Source organism: Pan troglodytes, chromosome 1 (assembly GCF_028858775.2).
Source record: "Pan troglodytes isolate AG18354 chromosome 1, NHGRI_mPanTro3-v2.0_pri, whole genome shotgun sequence".
Classification (NCBI taxonomy): Eukaryota; Metazoa; Chordata; class Mammalia; order Primates; family Hominidae; genus Pan; species Pan troglodytes.
The window spans coordinates 184,416,188-184,440,677 of record NC_072398.2 but is presented as its reverse complement, the minus strand read 5'-3'; the positions used below and the strand labels follow the sequence as shown (position 1 = coordinate 184,440,677).

Below are 24,490 nucleotides of genomic sequence, written 5' to 3'. Positions count from 1 at the left end.
GCCCTGCATTTTCATTTTGCCCTGGACCCCATAAAATATATAGCTGGTCTCACTCCCACCCCATTTCTATTTATTTATGTATGTATGTATTTATTTATTTATTTATTTGAGACAGAGTTTTGCATTTGTTGCCCAGGCTGGAATGAAATGGTGTGATCTTAGCTCACTGCAACCTCCGCCTCCTAGGTTCAAGCAATTCTCCTGCCTCAGCCTCCCAAGTAGCTGGGATTACAGGCGCCTGCCACCACACCTGGCTAATTTTTTTGTATTTTTAGTGGAGACAGGGGGTTTCACTATGTTGGCCAGGCTGGTCTCGAACTCCTGACCTCAGGTGATCCGCCTGCCTCAGCCTCCCCAAGTGCTGGGATTACAGGTGTAAGCCACAGTGCCCAGCCCACCCCATCAGTTTCAGCTAAGTCACTGGCCCTTCTGTGGCTTCAGAAACCCAAGGCCTCCAGAAAGCCCTCTGCTTCTCCCACCTGCCCAAGGGCCACCACTTCCTCTTCCAGCCACGGTTTCCTTCTCCACCCCATTCCTCATCAGGCAACTGAGTGTGAGGGGTGGAGGGAACTACCAAGAGCATCCTATACATGCCTCCTCCTAGTGTCACCTTGGGGCTCATTATTCTCCTTGGTAAAGTGGGGCGAATGATAATGCCTACTTCAGGGTTCTTTGTTAGGAATAAAAGATAACATCTGTAAAACACTTAGCACAATTTTGGCATTTAGTAAATGCTCAATACTCGCTTGTTTTTTTTTAAAAAATTTGTTTTTATTTTTATTATTTGAGATGAGGTCTCACTGTTATGCCCAAGCTGGTCTCTAGCTCCTGAGCTCAAGTGATCCACCCACCTTGGCCTCCCAAAGTGCTGCGATTACAGGCATGAGCCACGACGCCCGGCCAATACTTGCTTGTTATTATTGCACTTATTACATTATGATAAGTGCCACTAAACAAAAGTAGACTCAGTTCCCGGCCCTATATATAGTCTAGTGGATAAAATGGAGATTACTCAAATAATCACACATATATCCACGTAAAGGAGCAGGGGTGAATGAGAAGTGCACACATCTCTGACCTCGAAGGGCTTACGGCTAACAGGAGGGGCAATCTGAGGCTAGATTCAGGATCAATCTAGGGCAAGACACAGCTCGATTAGAGGTCAGAGTTGGAGCTCAGAATGGGCCATGGCAGGACTCAGTTTGGGGCAGGGCCGGCTCAGCCTGTGACTGGTGCCAAGTCAGTCACAGTTTCATTTCTAGCACTGACTCACTGTGGACTATTTAATAAGCTGCTAGGTTTCTGGGAACCTCTGTTTCATCATCTGTAAGATGGGGAGGTCTCTGTCTACCCCCAGGCTTGTGGGAATTGAGTCGGTAATAATGGAAGTGAAGGATTAAGCTTCTGTTGCCACCACTAATGACTCCAAGCCCGGCCCCCTGGGTCTCTCCTCCCCCAACTCCTTCCAGGCCAGGGAGGCTGCGTGGCCCTCACCCATGTCTCCCGCTGTGGGAAACTGCCACCTCAGCCTGGGATCCTTTCCAAGAAGAGTCTGGAGATTTCACAAAGCCCTCTGAACAACAAAAGTTGCAGAAGCGATATTTCCTCCTGGGGTTGACCGCCCCGTGGCTCCTTTATCTTGGCAGCCAGGCTTGAAGAGCTGTTCTTGGAAAGAGCCTGTGTGGGCGTGTGTGGGTGCACGTGGGTGTGAGTGTGTGTACAAGCTGCTCTTTGTTGTTGGTCTCATCTAAGCGGGACGATAGACCCGCAGGCCTGGGTCCTTCCCAGGTCACCCTGCCCATCTCCTGGCCTCTGCACAGCATGTGCTGGGCAGCCAGGAGGGAGGGAACACATTCTTTTTTACCTTAGGATTCTCCTGAAGAGAACTCCAGAACACAGGAGCCCCAGTGCTTCAGGAAGAATCCAGGTTACCTGAGGCAGAAGCTTCACGACAGGGGGCTGAGGCGGAAACTTGACGACATGACACGGGAGATTAAGGGGAAGTAAAGGCAGGTGCTCATCGGCCCGCCCCTCGCTGTCTCCTTAGCATGCACAGCCCCTGTGGAGGCAGGGCCCGCGAGACGTCTGAAAGGTTCACCTCCTTCAGGTTTACCTTCAGTCTGCCCTCGGTAAGCTGCCTAGAAAGGACCACGCAGCCTGCAAGCCCCAACCTGCCTCTCGGACTGTGGGCTATTGGAAAAGCCCTTCTCTGGGCCTCAGTCCCTATTCGTTTTTTTAAAGACAGGGTCTCACTCTGTCACCCAGGCTGAAATGCAGTGGTATGATCACAGCTCACTGCAGCCTCACCTTCCTGGGCTCAAGCCATCCTTCCACTTCAGCCTCCCAAGCAGCTGGGACTACAGGTACACATCACCATGCCCAGCTAATTTTTGTATTTTTTGACAGAGGTGGGGTTTCACCATGTTGCCCAGGCTGGCCTTGAACTCCTGAGCTCAAGTGATCAGCCAGCCTTGGTCTCCCAAAGTGCTGGGATTACAGGTGTGAGCCACCATGCCCAGCCCTCTGTCCCTATTTTTTTTTTAAGTGGGGCTTTGGACAACTTCTGAGCCTGATTTAAGCGCCCCACCCTGCTGGGTTGGGTGGAAGCCATAGATACATAGAAGAATAACTGAAAAAGCAGTCATTCTTCTGTCTGCCTTGTTACCTCCCTCTCCCACACTCCAGCCACCAGGGGCCTGCAGAGCCCAGGAGGATGGACAAGGTGTGGGGGCAGAGGTCGCCTACTAAAGAGCCAGGCCTGTTGAAGTCTGGCCATTTCTGCTTCAGGTTCTCAGAATAGACATTCTCACGGGTCTCTAGTTCGGCTTCCATCCGGGGAGGAATCACTGATACCCAGCTCCTATCCACAAGCCTGAAGGGGTGGGCAGCTCACTACCTTCCAGGGCAGCCTACGCCAGGGCTGTTGGAAAGTTCTTCTTCATGTTGTCTGAAATCTGCCACCCAGTAGCCTCCTTATCAGGCCTGGCTTGGCCTGGGAGCCACACAGAACATGTCTATTCACGCTGTTGTGGAGTGTGTCACCCAGCTGGCGTGGCACCTCACACACTCACTGTGCCCTCTCCCCGGATACCTCTGCTCTGCCGGTCCCTCCTCCTGGGGACAGGCTTCACTCTTCAGAGCCCAGCCACATGCCACCTGCTCCAGGAAGACTTGCCAGATTATCACAGGGGAGGGAGATGCCCCTCCTCCTCTTGATGCCTCTGACCACTATATACAGTTCTCAACCACTGCCAGATGGAGCTCCCTGGGCAGAAGCTGGCATGGCATACAGCCTGGAATGGAGTTTGTGTTCAACCAATACTGAACTTGTTAAATTAACTGGGAAGAGCATGTGAGGGACAAGCTCTGCTGAGGACCTCAGGGAACCAGGCTTCTGTCTGGGCCCTGCCATGGCTTTGCAGTACACTTGGGCAAGCCCTGGCTTTTTCTGGGCCTCTGTCTCCTGTGTAGAGGTTGGTCAGGGTGGTCCATACAGGTGCCTTTCTCAGGCAGCCTTGGTTTCCAAGAGTCTTGCTGGGTTTTGTCTTCCATGTGATATCATCCTGTGTCCTCAATTGTTCCATTCAGAGCTTCTTCCCATGCTGGGTCCTCCTGGCTGGGGGTGCAGATGGGGCTTAGAGGTCATCAGAGGGCAAAGGCACAGCAGCCTGGGGCAGTGGAGTGAGTGGATCTCCTGGGACAGCACCCAAGGACAGGTGGACCCTCTGTCCTTGCAGGCCCTCGCACTTTTCCTGCCTGCCTCCCTCATGCCATCTTTAAGAGATGAGGCTAGGTCCAAGGCAGCGGCCATGCCACAGCCTCCTCTCTCTTCCAGAGGACATGGCTCTGTCCTGGCACAGTCTCCTAGTTCTCGGCATCAACATCCAGAGTTTAGGGACCACGTCCCAGTCTTTGTGAGGTGGATGGGAAGTCAACATTAGTTGACTGAGCACCACCTGCGTGGAAGATGCAGCCCCCCCCCCCCCCATCACTGGGAATACAGTGCTGAGCAGGACAGCACCTGATGTGCGAGGGGGAAGACAGACAACAAATACATAAGCAATGGAATGTACCTTTGGCGGCCGATTAAAGGTTATGAAGACACTGTGACCAGGAGTGAGGTGGGGGCTCAATGCATGGCTGGAGGAGACAGATGGAATGACTAGACCAAGAGTGAGGCCAAGATGACCAGGCAGTGCAACTGCCAGGTGGACAGATGTGAGGAAAGAGGCTGGCCCATGCCCGGAGGCAGGACTGAAGGCTCCTGGGGGAAGGGATGGGGTGGGGAGGTGCGATCTATTACGCTGATGACTCTGGGCCCTAATCCTGTGCCAGGCCCTGCGGGTAATGTGTGTGTAGGGGGAGGGGAGCACCCCCGCTGGGGTGTAATTTCACGCTGAAGGGCCTGATGGGGCGTCCCAGGGACTGATCCTTTCTGGATCAGAAAACCCACGTCCCTTTGTCGCATGCATGGCGATTAGCACCTTAACCCTTTGTGGGCTGGCCCTGCCCCATCTCACCTCCAGCCCCTTGGGATCTTAGCCCAGAGCCCTTTGCCTTCAATCCAGCCAACTCCCCAACCTGGTCTTGTCTGCAGGGTGCAGGGAGGGAGAAGCTGTTGACTGAGGAAAGCCAGGGGCTGGATTCTCAACTCCTGTCTGTGTCCCTGTTCCCTGGCACCTAGCACCCTGAGGCCCTTGTGCCTCCAGAGAAGTGAGCTCACCATGCCATCTTTTCAGGTTCCTGTTACAGCTTGGATCAAGTCCAGTTGCCTTCAGCAAGCCTGGGATCTAGTCTAATCCACTGCCTTGTTTGGGGATACCCCAACTCACAGCCTTCCCACATCCGCTGTGATGGGGAGCTCACTACCTGCTGGCAACACAGCCAGTACCTTCCATTCCCACTGACCTCTCATGGGGAATGAACATTGACCCCAGGAGGCCAGGACCATGCTTCCAGCAACATCTCAGAGACATCCCTGGCCACTTTGTCCGACAGCAGCATTCCAGGACTGGGTAGGTCGTCACAGTCCCCTGCATCCATCCCCTCTTTTGCTCACATACACTGATTCTTTTCAAAGATTCACCAGGAAGTTGTCTCAGCTTCTTTGGCTCCAATGATGTTGTCCCCTTCCCTTGGGGAAGTCCCCTTGGTCCTCCCAAGGCTAACTGCAATGCATCCCTGGGGCGGCTCCGGCAAGTTCTCCCCTCGGGAGCTCCCCTAGGGTGGGGGAGAAGGCAGGGACCAGGCTGGGCCTCCCCTAAGCTCCCTGGGTCTCTAAAACCCTAGCCCGATTAAAAGAAAGCCCCTAAATGTTATTTACACTTTGGAGTCTTAAAAACCATTAACAAAAGCCACTTAATTCAATTATCTTCCCGGCTGGCTCAGTTCTCAGCTCTGAGCGCCAGCCTCCCCTTGTTGCACCCCCACCCTGCCTGTCCCCCCACCACTGTCATTGTGTCGGGCTAATGAGGTAAACTGAAGCGAGCCCTGTCCCCCCTGACAGGTTTATGAGAATTTAATAAAGCGTGGCCGGGACCAAATGAGTTGCCTCAGCCTCGGAGAGCTCATTGTCTTTGGCGTCAGCGTTTTTTGACTCGAGCTGCCCCCCTCCTCCGCCCCAGCTCCTCCCTGGCTCGGCCCCCACCCCCGCCCTTGGTGCCTCCCTAGGTGAGCCTGGAGGCCAGTGGGCCCTGCAGCGGGAGGGCACCCAGGCTGAACCCTGGGGATGGCAGAAATTAAGTTGGTCAGTGTGCCCTGGGGAGGGACTATGCTGTCCTTTGCCCTCACCTACCACACCTTCACACGCTGCAGACTCCAGGAACATACTGGGGCCTCGGGGACTTCCCACACAACTGCCTCATGCTCCTATGTCTTGGCCGCTGTCAACCTGAGGCCCTGCTGGAGCCGCCTTGAGCCTGATTCACCTTTTCTCGCCTGTTTGGAGCAAGCAGCCAAAGTGAGCTCCCAGAGGGAGGGGCTTCTCTTCCGGCCAGGGCACAGGTTGGGGGCATGGGGCCTTCAGTCTGGCCTGGTTCCACCCCTTGCATGGAATGTCCCTCCTTATTTTCCTGGAAAGCTAGCAAGGGATGGAGCACAGACCGTGGAGCAGAAGGGAGTCGGAAGTGCAGATGAAGAGGCTGCCAGTCGGGAGGCTCCCCAGATGGACAGGCAGGAAGAAGAGGCCCCGCCCCCACGGCTGTGGGGATACCTTGAGAAGGTACCCAGCTGCCCTTCTTCCCTCATGTCCTGGGCAGCCTAGAACCGGCCTTTCTCTGCCTGGCCTCTCAGGGGTCCAAGGCCGAGGAGTTTCTGGACCATTTGGAGACCCAGAATTCCTTCTCTCCCCAACAAAAGTGTTTCCAGGAATTACTTCCTTCTGAGACTAAAGCTTGGCCTGACACAAGAGCCTCTTCTGGAAGGTCCTTAACTCATTGGGGTGTTGGAAGGCAAGTCTTAGGGATCAAGGCCAGTTTGTGACCATGATAAAAGCTCGGTTGTTGTCCAGGGTCAGGATTCAATGCATATGGATCAGGGTCAGAGTTCAGGTTGGCACCAGATTCAGGGTCAGGCTCAGCGATCAGAGTTAGAGTTCAGTGTATGGACCAGGGTCAGCGCTATCTGTTCCCAGGGTCAGGGCTCAGTCTATGGCCTGAATAAGGGCTAATGTGTGTCCATGATCAGTCTGCATGCAAGTCAGGTTCACTATATGGTAATGGTCAGGGTTTAGTCTATGGACTGGGGTCAGAGCTCAGTCTGGGATCAAGGTCAGTGTTTGATGAATGGACAGGCAGGGTCAGAGCTCAGAGTGTGACTAGGGTCAAGTTCAGTCTATGATTAAGGTCAGGACACAGTATGGACTGGGGTGAGGGCTCAGTCTAACATCAAGGTCAGGGTTTAGTCTATAAGCAGTCTCAGGACTTATCTGTGACCTTGATAAAGGCTAAGTTTCTGTCCAGGATCCAGGCTCTCTCTGTAATAAGGTCAGGTTCCAGGGTTGGATGAGTCACTTGTAAATCTGAGTGACCTAACTCCCCCTCTTCCCCCATTTCTTAGGGCCTTGGACCTCAGAAGAGGAAAAGGCAAAATTGTGCAGTCTGGTTGGGCTGAGTGGTGTCTATCTTCTGCCATGTGCCCGGGGTGCCCTCTGGTGGCCGTCCCCAACAGTGCCGATTTCCTCAGGCTTGGTCCCTCCATCTGGCCATCTCCTGCTTTGGGGAGCCTGGCCCTCAGGCTGGTCCTTTGGCGCTGATCTAGTCAACCCTTCCTTCCCGTGCCATCCCACCTCCCCACAGAGAAACAGAAAACTGTGCAATTGGTTAGGGGAACTCTCAGACATATGAAATCTTCTCCCTTCCTGCCCAGAGTTAGGCATCTTGACAAACCCGTATTACTCGGGACCTGGAATCTCAGCTGTGCGATGAGATCCACACCTTTTCCTTCCTCCTTCAGTCCACAGGTGCTTATTGAGCACCTACCTTGTGCCAGGTGGGCATCGAAGGTACAGCTGTGAACAAGTCAGAATCTGGCCTCTTCGTGCTCACATTCCACTTCTCCCTAATCCCCCACTCCTAGTCCACAGTTCTCATCGGAAGGCTCCTGGCATCGCAGAAGGCCGAGTGGGATTCAGAAGTCAGCAGCATGGGCTCCCTGCTCCCCCTGGAGTCTGCAGTTAGACTATTCTATCTTCCGGGTTCTCTGTCTTCCTGTCTCCTTGGAGTTTCACCACCACCCACATGCCAACAGCTTCTACGTCTCCATCCCAGCGCCTCCTCTTCCAGAACTCAGAGCTGTGGCTCCAGTTTCTGTGGGACAGTCCCTCTGGGCTAACAGGTCTTTTGCCTTACCAGGATGTCCCTTTTTTCCCAAATCCAGATCCTCCACCATACACCCTGGTGCTCAAACCAAAATTTTAGAACTTCCTCAGGATTCTTCTCTTTCATGCCCCCAAAACTCCCCCAAGAGGTGCAGAATCTGTCCACTCCAAGCAACCACCCTAGTCCCAGTGCCCATATGTCTCACTGCTGTGACCTCCTAGCCTGCCCCTCCTAGCCTTGCTTTCCCTCTTGCCCCTCACCACTCTATTACTTCCACACAGCAGGTGGAGCAGTCTTTACCATCATAAATCAGATCATGTCACTTCCCTGCTTAAAACCCTCCAGTGGGTCCCATCTCACCAAGAATCAAATCCCAACTCCTCACCTGGGCTTACTAAGCCCTCCATGAGCTAAGCAATACCCCCTCCCCGCCTCTCCAGCTTCATCTTCCATCTGTGTCTCAACAGCCTTTCTTTCTTGTTCTGACACACAGAGGCCAGTTCATTCTCACCTTAGGGCTTTGCACTGGCTGTTTCCTGAGCTTGAAATGTTCCTGCTCTAGACCTTTGCATGGCTGACTCACCATTCGGAGCCCAGCTTAAATGCCACCTCTCAGAGAAGAACCCCCAACCATCCGACAAGTGCCTCTATCTATCACAACATCCTATTGTAATTTTCTGTGTAGTGCTGTTCACTAGCTAAGCTTTTTTGGTCTCATTTGCTCACTTATTTAATTCTTTATTGTCTGTCTCCTCCAAATAGAATGTGAGCTCCCTGAGAGCTTGTTCATCATTATATTCCCTCATAGCAGGGAACATAGCAGGGCTCAGGAATTCTTAAATTAATTAGCAAAAAAACGATTCTAAGGCTGGGCACAGTGGCTCACACTTATAATCCCAGCACTTTGGGAGGCCCAGGTGAGAGGACTGCTTGAGCCCAGGGGTTCAATATCAGCCTGGGCAACATAGTGAGACCCTGTCTCTACAAAAAATACAAAAAATTAGCCGGGCATGGTGGGGTGTGCCGGTAGTCCCAGCTACTTGGGAGGCTGAGGTGGGAAGATCACTTGAGCCTGGGAGGTTGAGGCTGCAGTGAGCTGTGATTGTGCCACTGCACACCAGCCTCGGCAACAGAGAGAGATCCTATCTCAAGATAATAATAAAAAGAGGTTCTAAGTGGCTGCCCTCATTTCTCCTAGAGGGAGAAGCATGGGGGAAACCTCATTTCCCTTAATGAGCTGCCTTGTCCGGGCCAGCAGTAGTTTCCTTGGGGAGGCAGGGGCCACTCACCACGTGTAGCACCCTAGAGCCCCCCCCGCCTGCAGGCCCTGGGGAGTACCCCTCTTTAGAAGGACCAGCTCTGTGTCCTCTACCACAGTCCCTGTGCCTCTGAGGATAGGCCCTACTGCCTCAATTCTGAGGCTTTCAGGGCCTAGGGTGGGAGTGGAAGGTTTCACCCTCCTTCCAGGGCCGGTCTGCAGCATCCCTGCAGGAACTACTGGTCCCTGCTCAAATTTCCCCAAGGTCAGGGAGCTTGATGCTTCTGTGCTGTCAGAATCATGTCCTCTCCTCAACAGAAACCTGCCTCCCAGAGGCCCTTTCAGGGCCTGAAGCCTGCCTGGGAGGGGCCTGCAGAGGTGTGAGACAGAGCACACCCTCCAGCCTCACCATGTGTAGGAGAGTGGGGCTTCCCTAGGGCCTCGCTGGCCATATTGCCCTAGAGGGGCCTGTCCCTGGGTGTCACCCAGGGAAGGGGTGTGAAGTGAGGAGTCCCCACGGTGGCAGACTGGAGCTGTTGGGAAGGTGAGCCCTGGGGCACTGGATGTGGAAAATCTCTTCTGGTGTGCCCGTGGAGGAAGCGGGGCAGAGAAAAGACAAATGATGACCTTCAGCTGGGGGTGTAAGTGGAAGGGACTCCAGGGAGCCAATGTCCCACCTTCCCTGATCCATTCTACCCACACCATTGATCCATGTCCCACTGCCCTGAGTTTTTATCGTAGGCTCACTCTTCCTCTGCAGCAGCCAGGCTTGCAGAACAGGATCTGGAAGTCTTGTGGGGGAACAGGAAAGAGAATGTAATTCCAGGCATCTAACAGCAGGTGGGAGAGGGGTTCGGCTGAGCCTAGCATTGCAGGGCTAGAATCCTAAGGTGGTAGGAGAAGGGTGGTTCTGACCACACCCCAAGGCTGCATCAGCGGTGGCCCCTCTCACCTACTGCTCTACCACAGCAGCAGGTGGCATCTAAAGCTGCAGACCAATGCACCAGAAGAGACAGGACTGGAGCCTGGGGAAGTGGCCTTCCTTACACACATACAGGGTGGGGTTGGGGAGCTCAGAGAATAGGTCATCAGCTGTAGGTACTGGGAGCTTCAAAGGTTAAGGCCCATTGACATGTGCAAATTAATAGAGATGGCCTGCTCAGCACCTGCTCAGGCAGACTTGCTCTTCTCTAGGTCAGTGGGAGAGGGAGACAGCAGGAGAGACAGAGATGGAGATGGTGCCAGAGGAAGGAAGAGCCCAGGGCTGGTGGGAAGTGTCTGGGTCATGGCAGAGTAGTAGCAAAGCCTGTCTTGGAAAGAGAAAGGGAGGCTGGTGATGAAGCCAGGAGTGGATGGGCAGGGAGTCATAGCCAGCCGGGGGCAGTGGGTCAGCATGTGCCCCAGTCACTGCTTGCCTAGGTACCTGCATGGAGACGAAGGGCTGGCCCAGAGTTGCAGTGTCTCCTCCTCAGTCCCCTGACCCCTTTTCTTTTTTGCAAGGCAGCCCCTATTCCTCTACTTGGCCCCCTCACCTACCCCCTCACCTGGACGAACCACAGGCTGGGCCCAAACTCGGCAAGTCCAGCTAGCTTGGGCAGTGTCTGCGCTTTGCACAGCCCCGTGGAGCACTTCTCCCCTCACCCTGCTCAGTGACCATGCCCTCAACCACTACTGCTGCCCTCACCCCTCCACATGCATGTGTGATGTCAGACTGTTACCCAAACGCTGCCACTCCCCACCTCTTACAGGAGCCAGGCAATCACACCCACAGTCACACTCCTGTGTTCATCCAGTCCCCCAATCTGACCCATCTATTCCCACATTCATGGGCACACAGTCTTACATACAGTCTTTTACTCATAGTCACACACTCCTCTCCCTTGAAGCCACCTTCTAGGTCTCCAGGAGGGGCTGGTACCAGGATGCTCAGGCACTCAGCCACAGGCTGGGAGGGCCCCAGAACCCAGGGTGCTTAGCCAGAGGCCCCACAGCCACCCCTCCCTCCCGGCCTGCACTGTAACAGAGGACTGACCCCAAAGGTGCTTTATTGAGGAGTAAGGCACTGCAGGAATGCATGGTGTGGCACAGTCAGGGTGGGTGGGGGCCAGCATTGCTGGCAGTGAAAGTCACACTAGGACTTTCAGGGCTGCAGAAGCTCCCTCACCACTCACCTCTGTCAGGGCCCCAGTCTCAGCTACTCCTGCTCCTAGTCAGACAGAAAGGGTGGGGAGTGCTCACCCCGGCCCTAATTCTAGGGACCATCCTGGCTCAAGTCAGAGCCACGGCTTCTCAGCCAAATGAATCCCAAAGGTCATGTTGGGGTAGAAACAAGGAAGGTGGGGAGGGGCAGAAGAGGGGGCTGGAAGCCTTTCACGGTGTGTGCAAGGACAGAGACAGCCCAGGCTGACATTCAACCCTTCTCCCTCTCTTCCTCCCACCTCACTGGGGGGACTGGCACTGCTGGTGGTTAGCCCCTTCAGGGTGGGTGCTCCTTGGTTCACAGTGCCCAAATGCCAGGGGGAGGTGGCAGTGTCAGGGTTCCAGGGTCCAGGGGCCTACTTTCAGCAAGCTGGATGGGTAAGGTTTACTAGAGACCAGAGACCCCATCTAAGGGGCCAAGGCTCTGCTGCTCCCTTCTTTGGGGTGTGACCCCTGACACCATCACCACATTCTACCCAGGAGTTTGGGAGATGGAAAAGATGAGGCCACCTGCGCCCAGCACCAGACCCTTGTAAAAAAGAAAGGAAGGAAGGAAGAAAAGGTTTTCTTTTTTCTTTTTCTTTTCTTTCTTTTCCCCCCTTAAATGGCACTGAAGGAAGGGGAATGAACCCGGACAGCGGAGTCACGGCGGGGCCCTGGTCCGCTAGGGGGCGACCCGCTCCCGGGGTGGGTTGAGCTGGACTCCTTCCGAGCGTAGCGCGCAGACGGCCGCGGGCGCCGGGGCCTCCAGGGCGAGGGGGCTGGGGCCGGGGCTGGAGCAGCCGGAGGACGCGGCGGAGACGGCAGGGCTGAGCTGCACGGCCGTGGTGTCCTGTGCCGTGGGCTCGCTGCTCTCCATCTCCAGCGCCACGGGCCCGGCGCGGCCGCCACCCTGGCCCGGGCCCGCCGCGGCCGCCGAGCGCCCACGGGGCGCGAGGCCCCGGCGGCTACACACGCAGCAGGCCGCGAAGAAGCCGAGCGCCAGCACCAGCAGCGCCGGCCCCACGACGAGCAGCGCATTGTGCTCAGGCAAGAAGGAGGCGAAGGCGCCTGCCAGCGTCACGTTCACGCCCGCCAGCAGCGCGCACAGACCGCAGGCGCAGCACAGCGCCGGCGACGGCAGGCCGGGCACCCGGCCCCGGGCGCGTTCCGCGGGCGCCGGGACCGGTGGCCCCTCGCTCTTTTCTGCCGGCGGCATCGGCCTGCGCACGCCAGGCACGCATCAAGCTCCCTCCTGCCGCCGGCCCGGAACAGCCCAACTGCCAGGAGCCTCCTCACGCTGGTCCTGTGGGCACACAGCAAGAGGGCGGCGTCAGCAGGGTATCTTGACCTCCAATCCTAGGCTCCGTCTGTAGCTACACTGAGTGCCTGGGTGGGCAGAGGTCATCTTGGCCAGCCCCCTGCCTCTGCCTCTGGGAAGCAACAAACCATCCCATATGTGAATAATCGACTTGTTTCCCCACCTAGTTCCGGGGGTCCCTCGTGGCCAATCTTGCCATCCTCCCTCTCTCCTCACTTTTTTGTCCTCCAAACAGACGCTGCCCCTCCAACCCCTCTCCTCCAGGAAGCCTACCTGAACTCATTTGAGTGAGATAGTGGCTGGAAAGTGCTCAGCACAGTGTCCAGTTCAGCTTAGGTGCTCATCACATGATAATCATCGTCTTCAGTAGTCCTAACTAGTAAGGCAAATGGCAGCTCTTGGGATTTAGGCAACTCACTCCCTCAAGTGGAAGAGGACTTGGAAATCATCTGACCTTGCCCCCCACCCCCACCCCCTTATTCAGATGAAGAAACCGAGGCTCCCAGAGGTCTAGCAGTTTATCCAAGATCCAGAACCAGGACCCAAATGACCATGCCACTTGGCCTCAGCATCCCCACCCTAGACTCCGGTAGGCATAGCAATGACACTGACTCTCCTGAACATCAGATGAGGCCCTGGAGTGAGTGGCCACGTGAGAGTGAGGAGCTCCTGATGGTTCAGACGGTCAGTGAGAGGGCACAGTCCCCACATTGGCTGGCTTGGGCTGGAGCAGATCTAAAGCACCAGGGCCCTTTCTAGACTGGGCATTCTATTAAATTCCAATCCTACCTCCATTCCACTCCCCATTGTTCTACTGTTGAACCTGGATTCAAAAGCCTAATTGCTGGATGCTAGAATTCCTTTCTAGGATTCTCTAGATGTCTCTGGTTCTGGGATCTATCACTGGATTCTAGAATTCTGGAAATGCATGCAGAAACAAGAGTAATAAAATTAGAGTCTAGGGATTTATGATTTCTATTTGAGAATTCTGTTCTATAACGCATAAGATCATAGTTGGTACAAAGGCCCTCAAAGGACGAGATCTTAGCTAGTGAGCTGTGTTAGAATTGTGGGGGAAAAATGCCAGAAAAGGGTCCTGGATGGGGATGAAAGGGAAGTAATCAGATGGTACCGCGGGTCTGAGGGGAGCATGCAGGGTGAGGAGCAGTGAGTGAGTGCGACCTTCACAGGGGGGCTGACTCTCCTGCTTCCGTCTTCTCTCCTGTAACGTGGGGCTAATCATAGAACCCACCTCATAGGGTACAGTGATAATTAAATACTTTAAGCTAAATAAAGCGCTTAGAACAGTGAGTATTTAATAAATGTTAACCATGCCCTTGTGGTGCTGATTGACAGAGAAGGGAGTCATGAAGTCTCAAATCTGGGAGGTTGGTCATGTTGGTTCTGGAAACAGAAAAGTTGGGCTGTCTCCCAGGTGGAGGTACCTTTCTGAGTGTCCAAACCCTATACCCAGTGGAGTTGGAGAAAGCTTGATGACTGAGTGAAAATGAAGGCTAGTGTCAGATCCTTCACTTGCGACACACAGGATGCGCAGGTCAGAGGACTTGAAAGGCCACCTCCAGGCCTGTCCAGAGCTGATGACTCCAGGGCTCCCTCTCCTGGCACCATGCTGAGAGGTGGCAGCCCTACTGAGACTCCAGCCAGAATCACCTTGTTGCCGTACCAAGCTGGCAGGAAGTCAGAAATCCCCAAATCTTAGCAAAGAAAGCACATGTTGACCCTTGAGGGCATCTACAGACCACAGATTCCTGAGGAAGCTCCTCATCTGCATGAACATTTGCTCTCTAACCTGCTGCTGATGGTCCTGCCAGGCAGGGATAGCAACCACTAAAAGGGTACAGCAGTTTACAGTTTGCAAAGCACTTTTACATCTATGATATCACAATCTACTACTGCTTGATGCCTATTAATAGCCATATTTTGGCTGGGCGTGGTGGCTCACACCTGTAATCCCAGCACTTTGGGAGGCTGAGGCAGGCAGATCGCTTGAGCTTGGGAGTTTGTGACCAGCCTGGGCAACATGGCAAAACCCTGCATCTATTTTTTTTTTAATGAATAAAAAGAATTAAAAAAATTTTTTTTAATAGCCACATTTTGCAACTGAGGAGACTGAGGCTCAGAGAGGGAAGTGGATTGGGGCTCTGGTGACTGGACTAAAAGGAAGAATAGACATTCTGAGACCAGAGTCAGAAAACAGATGAGCTGGCTCACACCCCACACAATCTTGCTTAATTTTAAAGAGAAGGATTTGATCCTCGGAGGGGCTGTGAGATTCCCAAATCTTCCCCTTTCAAGCCTCTACCCAACCTCATTCATCAACATCTGACATAATCTGAAAAAGGCAGGGGTTCCCTTCCTGTGGGGAGGGCTCAGTATGAGGGTGCCCCGATGGAGAGGAGGGAGTCTGGTTCACCTCACTTCACATCAGCCTCCTGGAAGCTGACACTGGATGAGGGTCAGGAAGGCCCTGCGGGCTGTAGAGTCCAGGGATCTTGCTTCTCCTTTTTTTTTTTTTTTTTGAGATAGAGTCTTGCACTGTCACTTGGGCTGGAGTGCAGTGGCGCAGTCACAGCTTACTGCAACCTCCGACTCCTGGGTTCAAGTGATTCTCTTGCCTCAGCCTACTGAGTAGCTGGGATTACAGGCACCCAACACCATGCCCAGATAATTTTTTTTTTTTTTTTAGTAGAGACGGGGTTTCACCATGTTAGCCAGGCTGATCTCGAACTCCTGACCTCGTGATCTGCCACCTACCTCAGCCTCCCAAAGTGCTGGGATGACAGGTGTGAGCCACTGCGCCTGGCCAAGATCTTGCTTCTTTTACCATACGGGGAAGACTCTCCTTTGCCTTTAGGTTTTAGCAGTTTTACTGTGATGTGCCTAAGTGAGTTTTTCTTTGTATTTATCCTTCTTTGTAGATATTTGCTTTGTATGTATCCTTCCTTGTGCTTCTACAATCTGTGGCTGCATCATATCACCCCACAGTTCAGGAAACATGTCAGCTCTTATCTTTTCCCCGTTCTCTTTCTCCTCTCCTTCTGGGACCTTCATTGCTTGTATGTTCAGCCATTTGCTATTGCCCCACATGTCTCTTTTACACTTTATTCTATATTTTCTAGGCTTTTCCTTCCTTCCTTCTGTTTCAGTCTGGATATTTTTCTACTGAAATATTTTTCTACTATCTAGTTTACTAATCCTATTTTCACATGTGTCTTTTCTGCTGCTAAATCCATCAACGGAGTTATTGATTTCATTTGTTATAACTTCTCAGTTCTGGAATTTCCACTAGATCCTTTTTCATAGATTCCAGTTTTCTATTGAAAGATTCCCTTGTTGTTAATTTTCTTGAACATATTAAACCTTCTAGAGTCCATATCTGAAAACTCCAACATCTGGATCTCCAGTGGGCTTGTTTCTATTGTCTGTTTTATTGCTCTTGTCTGTTTTATTGCTTTTGTTCATTTGGTCTTATCTCCTGAAATGCCAGATAATTTTTTATTGAATGTCCAACATTGTGTATAAAAAATTATAGAGCTAGCATGAGGCTCTGAATGATACCATCTTTCTACAGAGGGGATTTGCTTTTGCTTCTGACAGGCACTTAAAGGAGGACAGGCCACTTTAACCCAATCGAGGATTATACTGATTGGAAACTTTGTTCCAGTCTTTCTGAGTCTAGTCTATATCTGGTTAGCCATTATTCCTAGAGTGTTTCTTTGGTCTTCCCAATAAAAACTGTTCCCTTTTTAGTCCCCAAATTCAAATTTGACTCCCCAGTCTCATGACCACTGCCTCCTACAAACTGGAAAATGCCTTTAGGGAAAAATCAAAATCTAGTATTACTTCTCTCCACAATCTTGGCCCCCTCAAGTCCTCACTGCCTTCATAGCTCTCCCATGCCTTTAAACAGATTTCTTAAATGCTTAATCCAGCTTTTAAAGTTATCCTCAGCCGGTAAATTGGTCTGATAGAAGCTAGTCTACTTTAGCCAGAAACAGAAGTCTAGATGATAATCTGAAATTAGCACAATTAGATCTACAACTAAGTTATGCTATGCTAAGCACTTATAATAATATCCAATTTAATTTTTACAACATAAGATTAAGTATTACTTTTACATCTCCATTTTACAGATGAGGAAACTGAGACAGAAAAAGATTAAGTAAACTCACCCCAAACCACTCAATTGCAGTGTGGTGCCAGGATTTGAAATCTGGTGTACTGATCCAAAGCCTGAGCTCTCAACCTAGCACAGTGCTAGATTTGCTAAATGTTTGTTGAATGACTGAGGCACAGGGCACAGGCTCTTCTGAGGCCCTGTAGATAAGCTCCTGTAATTAGAACTTACACTGCTCAAACGTCAACCACAGAGGAAGACAGGTTTTCTCTGGTTCAAGGAAGGTAAAAATCACTTTGCTTCTTCCTTGGTTTAGCAAACTAGATTCAACAGAAAATAATTCCAGCCCAGGGGCTGAGCTTCTAAGTGCTAATTGCTAATGAATGATTGATTCTTATCTGCTCCTGGGAGGCAGAGCAGATTCAATTTGCACCACCATTTCATCTGGTGGACTGTGGCCTCCCGCGGCTGCTGTTGCAGTGTTGGCTCTGTTTTGTTGTGGGTGTTCTGGCTAGCTCTGTTGTGGGGTGTCCTTGGCACTGTTCACTAAATCTTTCTGGTTTTCCACTCCACTGAGCACAGGTTAAGATTGTACTTTCTGGCTGATTTGTGATTAGGTGGCACCGTGTGATGTTCCGGCCAGGGAATTGTGACACGTGCCACTTCCAGGCTGGCCTATTGGATTATGGAAGCAGGACTCTGAGTTGATGCTATTGCTCTCCCCAGTCCTCTAAGCCCCTTCTATTTCATTCCAAGTCCAGCCTTCAACCCCAGTGCCTGAGCAGGAGGGAGGGACATTGCTCTGACTCTTGAGTTGCGAGGACTGGAAGACCTTCACTTTAGTGAGTACTCCAAGCTGCTGAGCCCATGGAGATCGTCTAGTTCAATCCCTAAATATTCAGAAGCAGGAAACTGAAGCTTGGAGTAGAGGAGGTCTGCGGCCAAGCCAGACCAGAACCAGGCCCTTTCCCAACCAGCCAGGGCTCTGAACGCTGCCATTCAGCTGCCCATGGCCCTGGCCAAGCAATTCACCCTCCCTGCTGCCCTGCCTCTGGCTAGGGAGGCCTCATGGTCTCTACATGGGGAGTCCAGTCCACAAGCAGTTTGGGGGAGGAGCAGACACTGGTTGGGCAGCCTGGGAGAGCTGGGGTCCCTCTCTGGGCCTTTGTTGTCTGAATGTGAAGGGAGGGGTATAATGAGGTTATTGTCCCCAAACTGAGGTCCCTCATCAATCAACCTGCTGCCCCACCCTCAACTACTTGAGGTTTGTAAAGGTGGAAATGAGGACCTGTTTAGAAATTACTGTCAGTGTATCAAAAGGTCTCATAAAATGGCACATTTACATATATGTATACATATATGTATATATGGCACATTTATGTATAGGTATACATATAAATGTATATGGCTGTACCTGCTCATTGTACCAGATTATTTGCTTTAGGCTGGGATTCCGTTATTTCCCTGGGAAATCAGCTGCTGCACAGTGGTTCTGGTTGAGGGGGAGGGGCACTCATATTGAGCAGCAACTCTCTGCTAGGCACCTTCCCTACATTAGCACATTTAACCTTCACTACAACCCTGTGAGCTGTTGCAGTCCTGTCCCCAGTTCACAGTGAGGACACCGAGGCTAAAGAGGTGAAGGGACTTACTCTGGTTTACTTAGCTGCAATAGGGAAAGCTGGGATTCAAACCCAGTTTTGTCAGATTGAAAAGCTCATGTTTTTGGCTCATTAGAATTGCTGTTTACTGAAAGGTACAGAGATGTTTGCTTATTTAAAAAATTTGGGCTCAAGGGGGTGGTCCTCAGTAGGTGAAGGCAAGAGCTCCTGGAGAGGGAGTCTCTGTCTGAAGTCCCTTCAGGTCAGCAGGTCAGCCTGCGCCCCCCTCTGCCCCCAACCCATGGTTCTGGGATGTTTGTGTTGCACAAGAGCAGTTGCTTGACTAGAGGTAGCTGCCAGGCCTCTTGGCTCCAGATTCCTGGTCCAAAGGCCCAAGAACCTCTGGGCATGGGGGCTTCAGTCCAGACATCAGCCAGGGGCCCCAGCCCCCTGTCCTCCATGGGAGGCTGAGCCCCTCACTTGCTCAGTCTGAGCTCTTTACCGCTCACTATGAACTCCTCTGTTCCTTTTAGTCTTAGCCCTTCTGTTCCCTCTCAGTCCCTGGAAATCTGGGCCAGCCCTCTTCCCAGCACCCGCATCCTCAGGAACCTCCCACATCACTCTTACTCATCGCCGGCTGGGGCTTGTTCACTACCTTGGGAGCTCTCAGCTTCTGCCAACTGAATTCTGCATACCCAGAGCCCAAAGAGCTACCATCACCCTCACCCTAGCCAATCCATGGGCCTGTCCTCACCATAGACACAGGCATATATACATGCATACTCACACATGTGTCCATGTGCGTGTGCACGCATGCACGCACACACACACACACACACACGCGCACACACACACACACACACACACACACACACACAGTCTCCAAGCTGGAAACAAGGTTTGAAGATGAAGCCTGAAGGCGTGGCTTTCCAGCTCCTGTGTCTGATTCCTGGGATCTATCATCTTCCTCTCTGAGCCCATGTGCATGCACGAACACACACACACAGACACACACGCAGTGACCGGACATATCCAGAAATACAAACACAGATGCATAGATGCATTACACACAGACAGTTGCAGACACAGGCCAACATATCACACACTGTCAGTTGCCTGCCTATCTGGTGGAGATGAGTTGCTGCCCTGGAGACTTCTCCTTGCCTGGAATTGTGATGGTGGAGGGAAGGTGCTTGAGAGCAGGAGCCCGTGGGAGAGGTGATGGGTGAACAGGAATTCCATTCTGGCTGCTCTGATGGTGCCTCCCCATTCACAATCGGTCTCCATGCTGGCAAAAGGCAAGCACTCACCATTCCCGTCACTGGGGCTCAGCTTTGCCATTGGTAAAGTGTGAGATTGATCTAGATGGTCTTTGCAGGCCCTGCAAGCTCTGGCTTCCAGCACAGCTGAGAGGCCCCAGTGGCACAAGACTCCGAAGGCTTCTTTGAGCGATCACAGGTCTGTGTTGGTTAGACCAAGCCTTTGTAACAATCCAGGCAAAGATGCTTCCTTCCAGTCCTTCCTGGTGCTCTCGCACTTCCCCAACAGAATTCTCAGGCCACAGTCCCCAGCAGGGGTTATATAGGTGGCCAGACTGGGATCTCTAACCTCAATCTGGGCCTCTGCCTCTACCCTAAGCAACTCAGCTGCCTGGATCCAGCCGGAGGGGTGGAGAGAGAGGACTTCAGACTGGCAGGAGTGGAACTGCCCTTCCTGTCTGTCTCCTTCCCTCCAAGGCTCTGGAACTAGCTCCACTTTCCTCTCCAGCCTGAGGAACTTCAGCATCTTTTGCCCAACGACCCAACCCCTCTGCCCTCTTAGTTTCTTGACTTCTCATCTCCAATGCTCAATTCCTTCATTCCACCTCAGCTACACTTCCTCATACCTCATCACCTTCAGGACTTTACCACCCTTGTCATCACCCTGAGCCATTCCACCTCTGAGAAACCCTGACACCCTACTCTCGACTGTAACTCCACTGCTACCTCTATACAAACACGGGTACAGCACAAACACTGTTCTAAGCCATATATGTATACTTTTTTTTTTTTTGAGATGGAGTCTTGCTCTGTTGCCAAGACTGGAGTGCAGTGGTGCAATCGGCCCACTGCAACCTCCACCTCCGGGTTCAAGCGATTCTCCTGCCTCAGCCTCCTGAGTACCTGGGACTACAGGTGCACACCTGGCTAATTTTTGTATTTTTAATAGAGACGGGGTTTCACCATGTTGGCCAGGATGGTCTCAATCTCCTGACCTCATGATCCACTGGCCTCAGCCTCCCAAAGTGCTGGGATTACAAGCATGAGCCACTGCGCCCGGCCGCCTTTTATACATATTAACGCATTTAAGTGCCATGACAACCCTTAGGTAGCACTACTGCTGTTGCTAATTTATGGATTGGAAAACAGAGGACTGAGAGGTTAGAAGAATTGCCTAAGGTCACAGACATCATGGTAATACAGGGCAGAGCTGTGATTCAAACCTAGGCTGTGTGTCTCCTAAATCTGTGCCCTTCATAACTCCACACTGCCTCTGGCTGTAACTGTTCTTTGATCTCATGCAAACCCTGAAACTCTACAGTTTTCTCCACGATACTCTTGCTTCCACTTCTGTCTGCATCTATCCAAGAACCCAAACTGCCTTATTTCCATTACTCTCTTGTAACTTCACTTGTCCCTTTGTCCTTCTGCCAAAGCTGCCAGCAAAGCCTCAATTGCAACAGTCTGGCTTTCTGCCACCTCAAGTCTATGCCTAAACTGCTAAGCCTTGTAGGTGAAAAAACCACAGTGGGGCGGCACGGGCCCTTTGTACATCCACATCCCTGGCATCACTGTGGTCCTTAAGGATCCCGGGAAACCTCCCACTTCCTAGTCTGAGCTCACCAACCCGTCACTGGACTGTACCTCCCACTGGATGCACCTAAGAAGGCCTCTCCCATCTTGAAACAAAACCCTTCTTCAACCCCACATCTGCCTCCAGCTAACACTCTGTCCCTTTCTTGAAAGCACTGTCTGCAGTATATATCTCATCTCCTTGTCAAGAGCCAATCCACTCCAGTCTGGTTTCTGCCCCATCACACCACAGACTCTGCTTTCACCAAGGCCACCAGCTGACTCCTTTTTGCTGAATTCCATGAACACTGTTCAACCCTTAGCTAACTTGACCTCTCCAGAGCTTGGGACCTACTGAAGCCTCCCTCCTGGAAACATACTCTTCCCCTGGGATACAGTTTCCTCAATTTCATCTTCGCCCACAGAGCCCACAGACCCAGCCAGAAAATCTGGGCTTCATCCTCAGCTCCTGTCTCCCGAGGCATCCCTCCACACATTTGCCATCTATCACAAAGCCCTGCAGACTCTCCCTGCCAAGCATCCCAGAATCCATCCCTTCCTCTCTAGTCTCACCACTGCACCATCTCTCCTCCTAGGATCCTCATGGCTGCTGCCCAGCCCTGCCCCGCTCCCCACCCCCGCCTTGATTTTGCTCTTGCAGGGCTGACCTCACCAGGTGTGTGAGCTCCCTGTGCCTGAGCCCTGAGCCTACTTTCTCTTCCCCTGGCTGACCCCAGCTCTACCTTCAGAGTGCAGCTGGGATGCTGCTTCCTTCCTTCCTTCTTTCAGATTTCCAAAACTCTACAAATCAGGGCTCTTAAACTCCCGATACCCTCATGGTGCCATGACTCCTGTGTCCAGGTCTGCAGGCCCCAGCCATCTTCCTTGAGGGCCAAGATTATGTCCACCTTGTTTGTTGCAGTATCCCCAGCGGGGGACGGGGGGAGGAGCGGTGCCTGCCACTCCCCAGGTGAATATTGGTTAAATAAATGGCCCAGTGAATACTGGTTAAATAAATGGTGGGGGAGGCATTGGTCAGAGAGGTGTTTTCTGCCCTCCTGGCTTCCCCTGTCTCTTGGATTTGAAGTTGCTCTGTGCTCTCTTCTCTCCCATCCCCTCCTCACTTTGGGCCTTGGGGAGGATGTGGAGGGGGCAGGTGAGATTCTAGGGCAGAGTCCTACCCAGCTCAGAGCAGGGCGGGGTCAGAGTGGAGCAGAGGAACCCCCGAGCCAGCGGCCAGTGCCTGCGGAGTGTCTCCCCTTCTCCTGCTCCCTCTCTATCTTTCTCACCCCTGTCCTCTCACGGCTACAGGTTCTTGACCACTTGTCTGGGCACTGCTCCTGTCTCCTGGAGCTCAGGCTGGATGGAGTCTCTCCCCCAGTTCAGGTAAGCGTCCCCTCAGCCCCCTCCCGCCAGCGTCCCCCAGCTCCTTCACTTGCCTGAGCCCGTCCGTGGACACTCCCCTGCGGGTCCGACCCGGCTGACCCTTGAGCACCTTGGGTCAGCAGGAAGGAAGGACCCCGAGAGCGCAGGACCACCAAGAGAGAGGCCGGGCCACCTCCTCCGCCGTCCGCTGACTTCTAGGGGCTGGGCCGGCGCACAGCAAGGGGGTTGGAGGTGGGGTCGCCCTCTCCCACGCGGCTGGGTTTCCAGGCGGTGTCCTGGGCCGAGCCGCTTGGAGATCCTAGATCAGCAGGTGGGTGGGAAAGGGTGCCCCGTCCTGGGCCCCCCGTCCTGGGCCCCCCCGCCCCTGCGCGCAGGGCAGAGACGCGCAGACCCGCTCCCACTCCGCTTGGCTCCCTTGGAGCAGCCCCGGCGGCGGCAGCGATGGGTTGGGAGGGGCCGGCGCGCTGGCCTGCGCGGGTCCCCAGCCGCCTCCCGCCACCCGGAACCCCTCTCCTTCAAGCGTTGACCGCCGACCCACAGCTCCCCTTCAACCCGGGGCGAGCGGGGTTCTTACCATACATCTCCCCTCTCCGCTCGGTTCCGTCCTTCTCCCGTTCTCCTCTAGGCTTCGCGGTTTGCAAGCACCCTTGCAAATAACTCCTAGCCCACCCACACCGTCTCGTCCGCACTTTCCGAGAGCCAGGCACGGATATATTGCAACTCACTCTAGGGCAGGGGGCAGGGGTACAAGTCGAACTGGCTCTGCCTTCAACTTCAAATGGATTCTTCTTTCTGGAGCGGGGCTGGAGCTGTGGGGCGGGGGAGGGGGGATTTTTCCAGGGATGGACTTGTTTTCAGCACCCCTTTCCCAATCAACCACCAATCCTGCACCCTAGAAAGGGGTGTGGACATGAGCCTGTCTAGGGAGTGACTCTATCTCCTGGTGGTGTGTGTAGGAACTTTTTGGGATGAGGGCTGGGGAGGAAGTGCTGGGCAGTAGGCCCACCTCAAGGCTGGGCTGTGTGGGAGGGAGGACAGAGGTGTGCTGACTTTTCAGACCCTGGAAGAGTTCAGCTGAAAGAGCATCTCTCCAACCTCTGCCTTCATTCGTTTACTCATCCATTCATAAACCCTACCCGATGTGACTGTGTGCCAGGCAGCCTTCATGCTGACAGTGGCCCTGTGGGGGAGGGCTACCATATCCTCCCTTTGCATCTGGGGAAAGCCAGGCTCAAGGCCCCACGGCCTCTTGCCCCAGCCCCTGGGAACCAGGATGTGAGTTTTATCTCCAGACTCCAGCCCCAGCCTGTGCAGTCCTCCTCCAGGTTGGCCCAGCAGGCATGTGACTTCAAGGAATCTGCTTGGACCAAGTACTCCCCACCTTTAGATCACTTGTGTGTTCTCAGCACCCAGCCTAGGGCCGGGCACAGTCGCAGTCACAGTCCTGGTGTGAGAATGGCTATTGGAAAGAACCAATTTCATTTCTTGAACAGACCACCGGAAGAGCTTGGTTCAAGGACCTGTCCCTGTCTACGCCCCTGTCCCATGCTGAAATATTGGAGGGTTCTACTCCCTAACGCTACCTACCATACCACCCATGCCAGCTAGGCCTGACCTCACCTTTTCTCGAAGTGTGAGGGGGAGAAGCCACATGTCTCCACATTGACTACTCCTGTGACCACGGGGAGGGAGTGGGGAGGTTGAGGTTGGGGATGTACTTGAGCAAGATGTATTGGGATATTCACCTGGGCTGGAGGGAAGATGTTTCAGGAAGCCCACTGCAGGGAAAAAGAGGAACTAGAGTCCCAGGCTCAAGAATTTCCACTCAGTTTAAGGGTCTTTTGAAGCCTTACCCAGTTCTTCCCCAGTGGACATGGCTCTTGCCGTTGTATGCTTTCATTCCTTGATTTATTCCACCTGGTCCCCAGCATCTGTCTCTGCCTGGCCCCGCCAGGCATGG

General features: G+C 53.1%; 1 protein-coding gene across 1 annotated transcript; it reads right to left on the bottom strand.

Annotated features, from left to right (window-relative positions):
* Positions 1–11,938: 11,938 nt before the first annotated feature.
* TMEM275 (transmembrane protein 275) lies at positions 11,939–23,357 on the bottom strand. Its single transcript, NM_001357066.1, has 4 exons — positions 23,105–23,357; positions 22,584–22,828; positions 12,848–12,950; positions 11,939–12,559 (listed from the first exon to the last, which is right to left on the bottom strand). Exon 4 carries the CDS (start codon positions 12,470–12,472, stop codon positions 11,939–11,941), a length of 534 nt encoding a protein of 177 aa, NP_001343995.1. The 5' UTR covers positions 12,473–12,559; positions 12,848–12,950; positions 22,584–22,828; positions 23,105–23,357.
* Between the last annotated feature and the right edge of the window lie 1,133 nt (positions 23,358–24,490).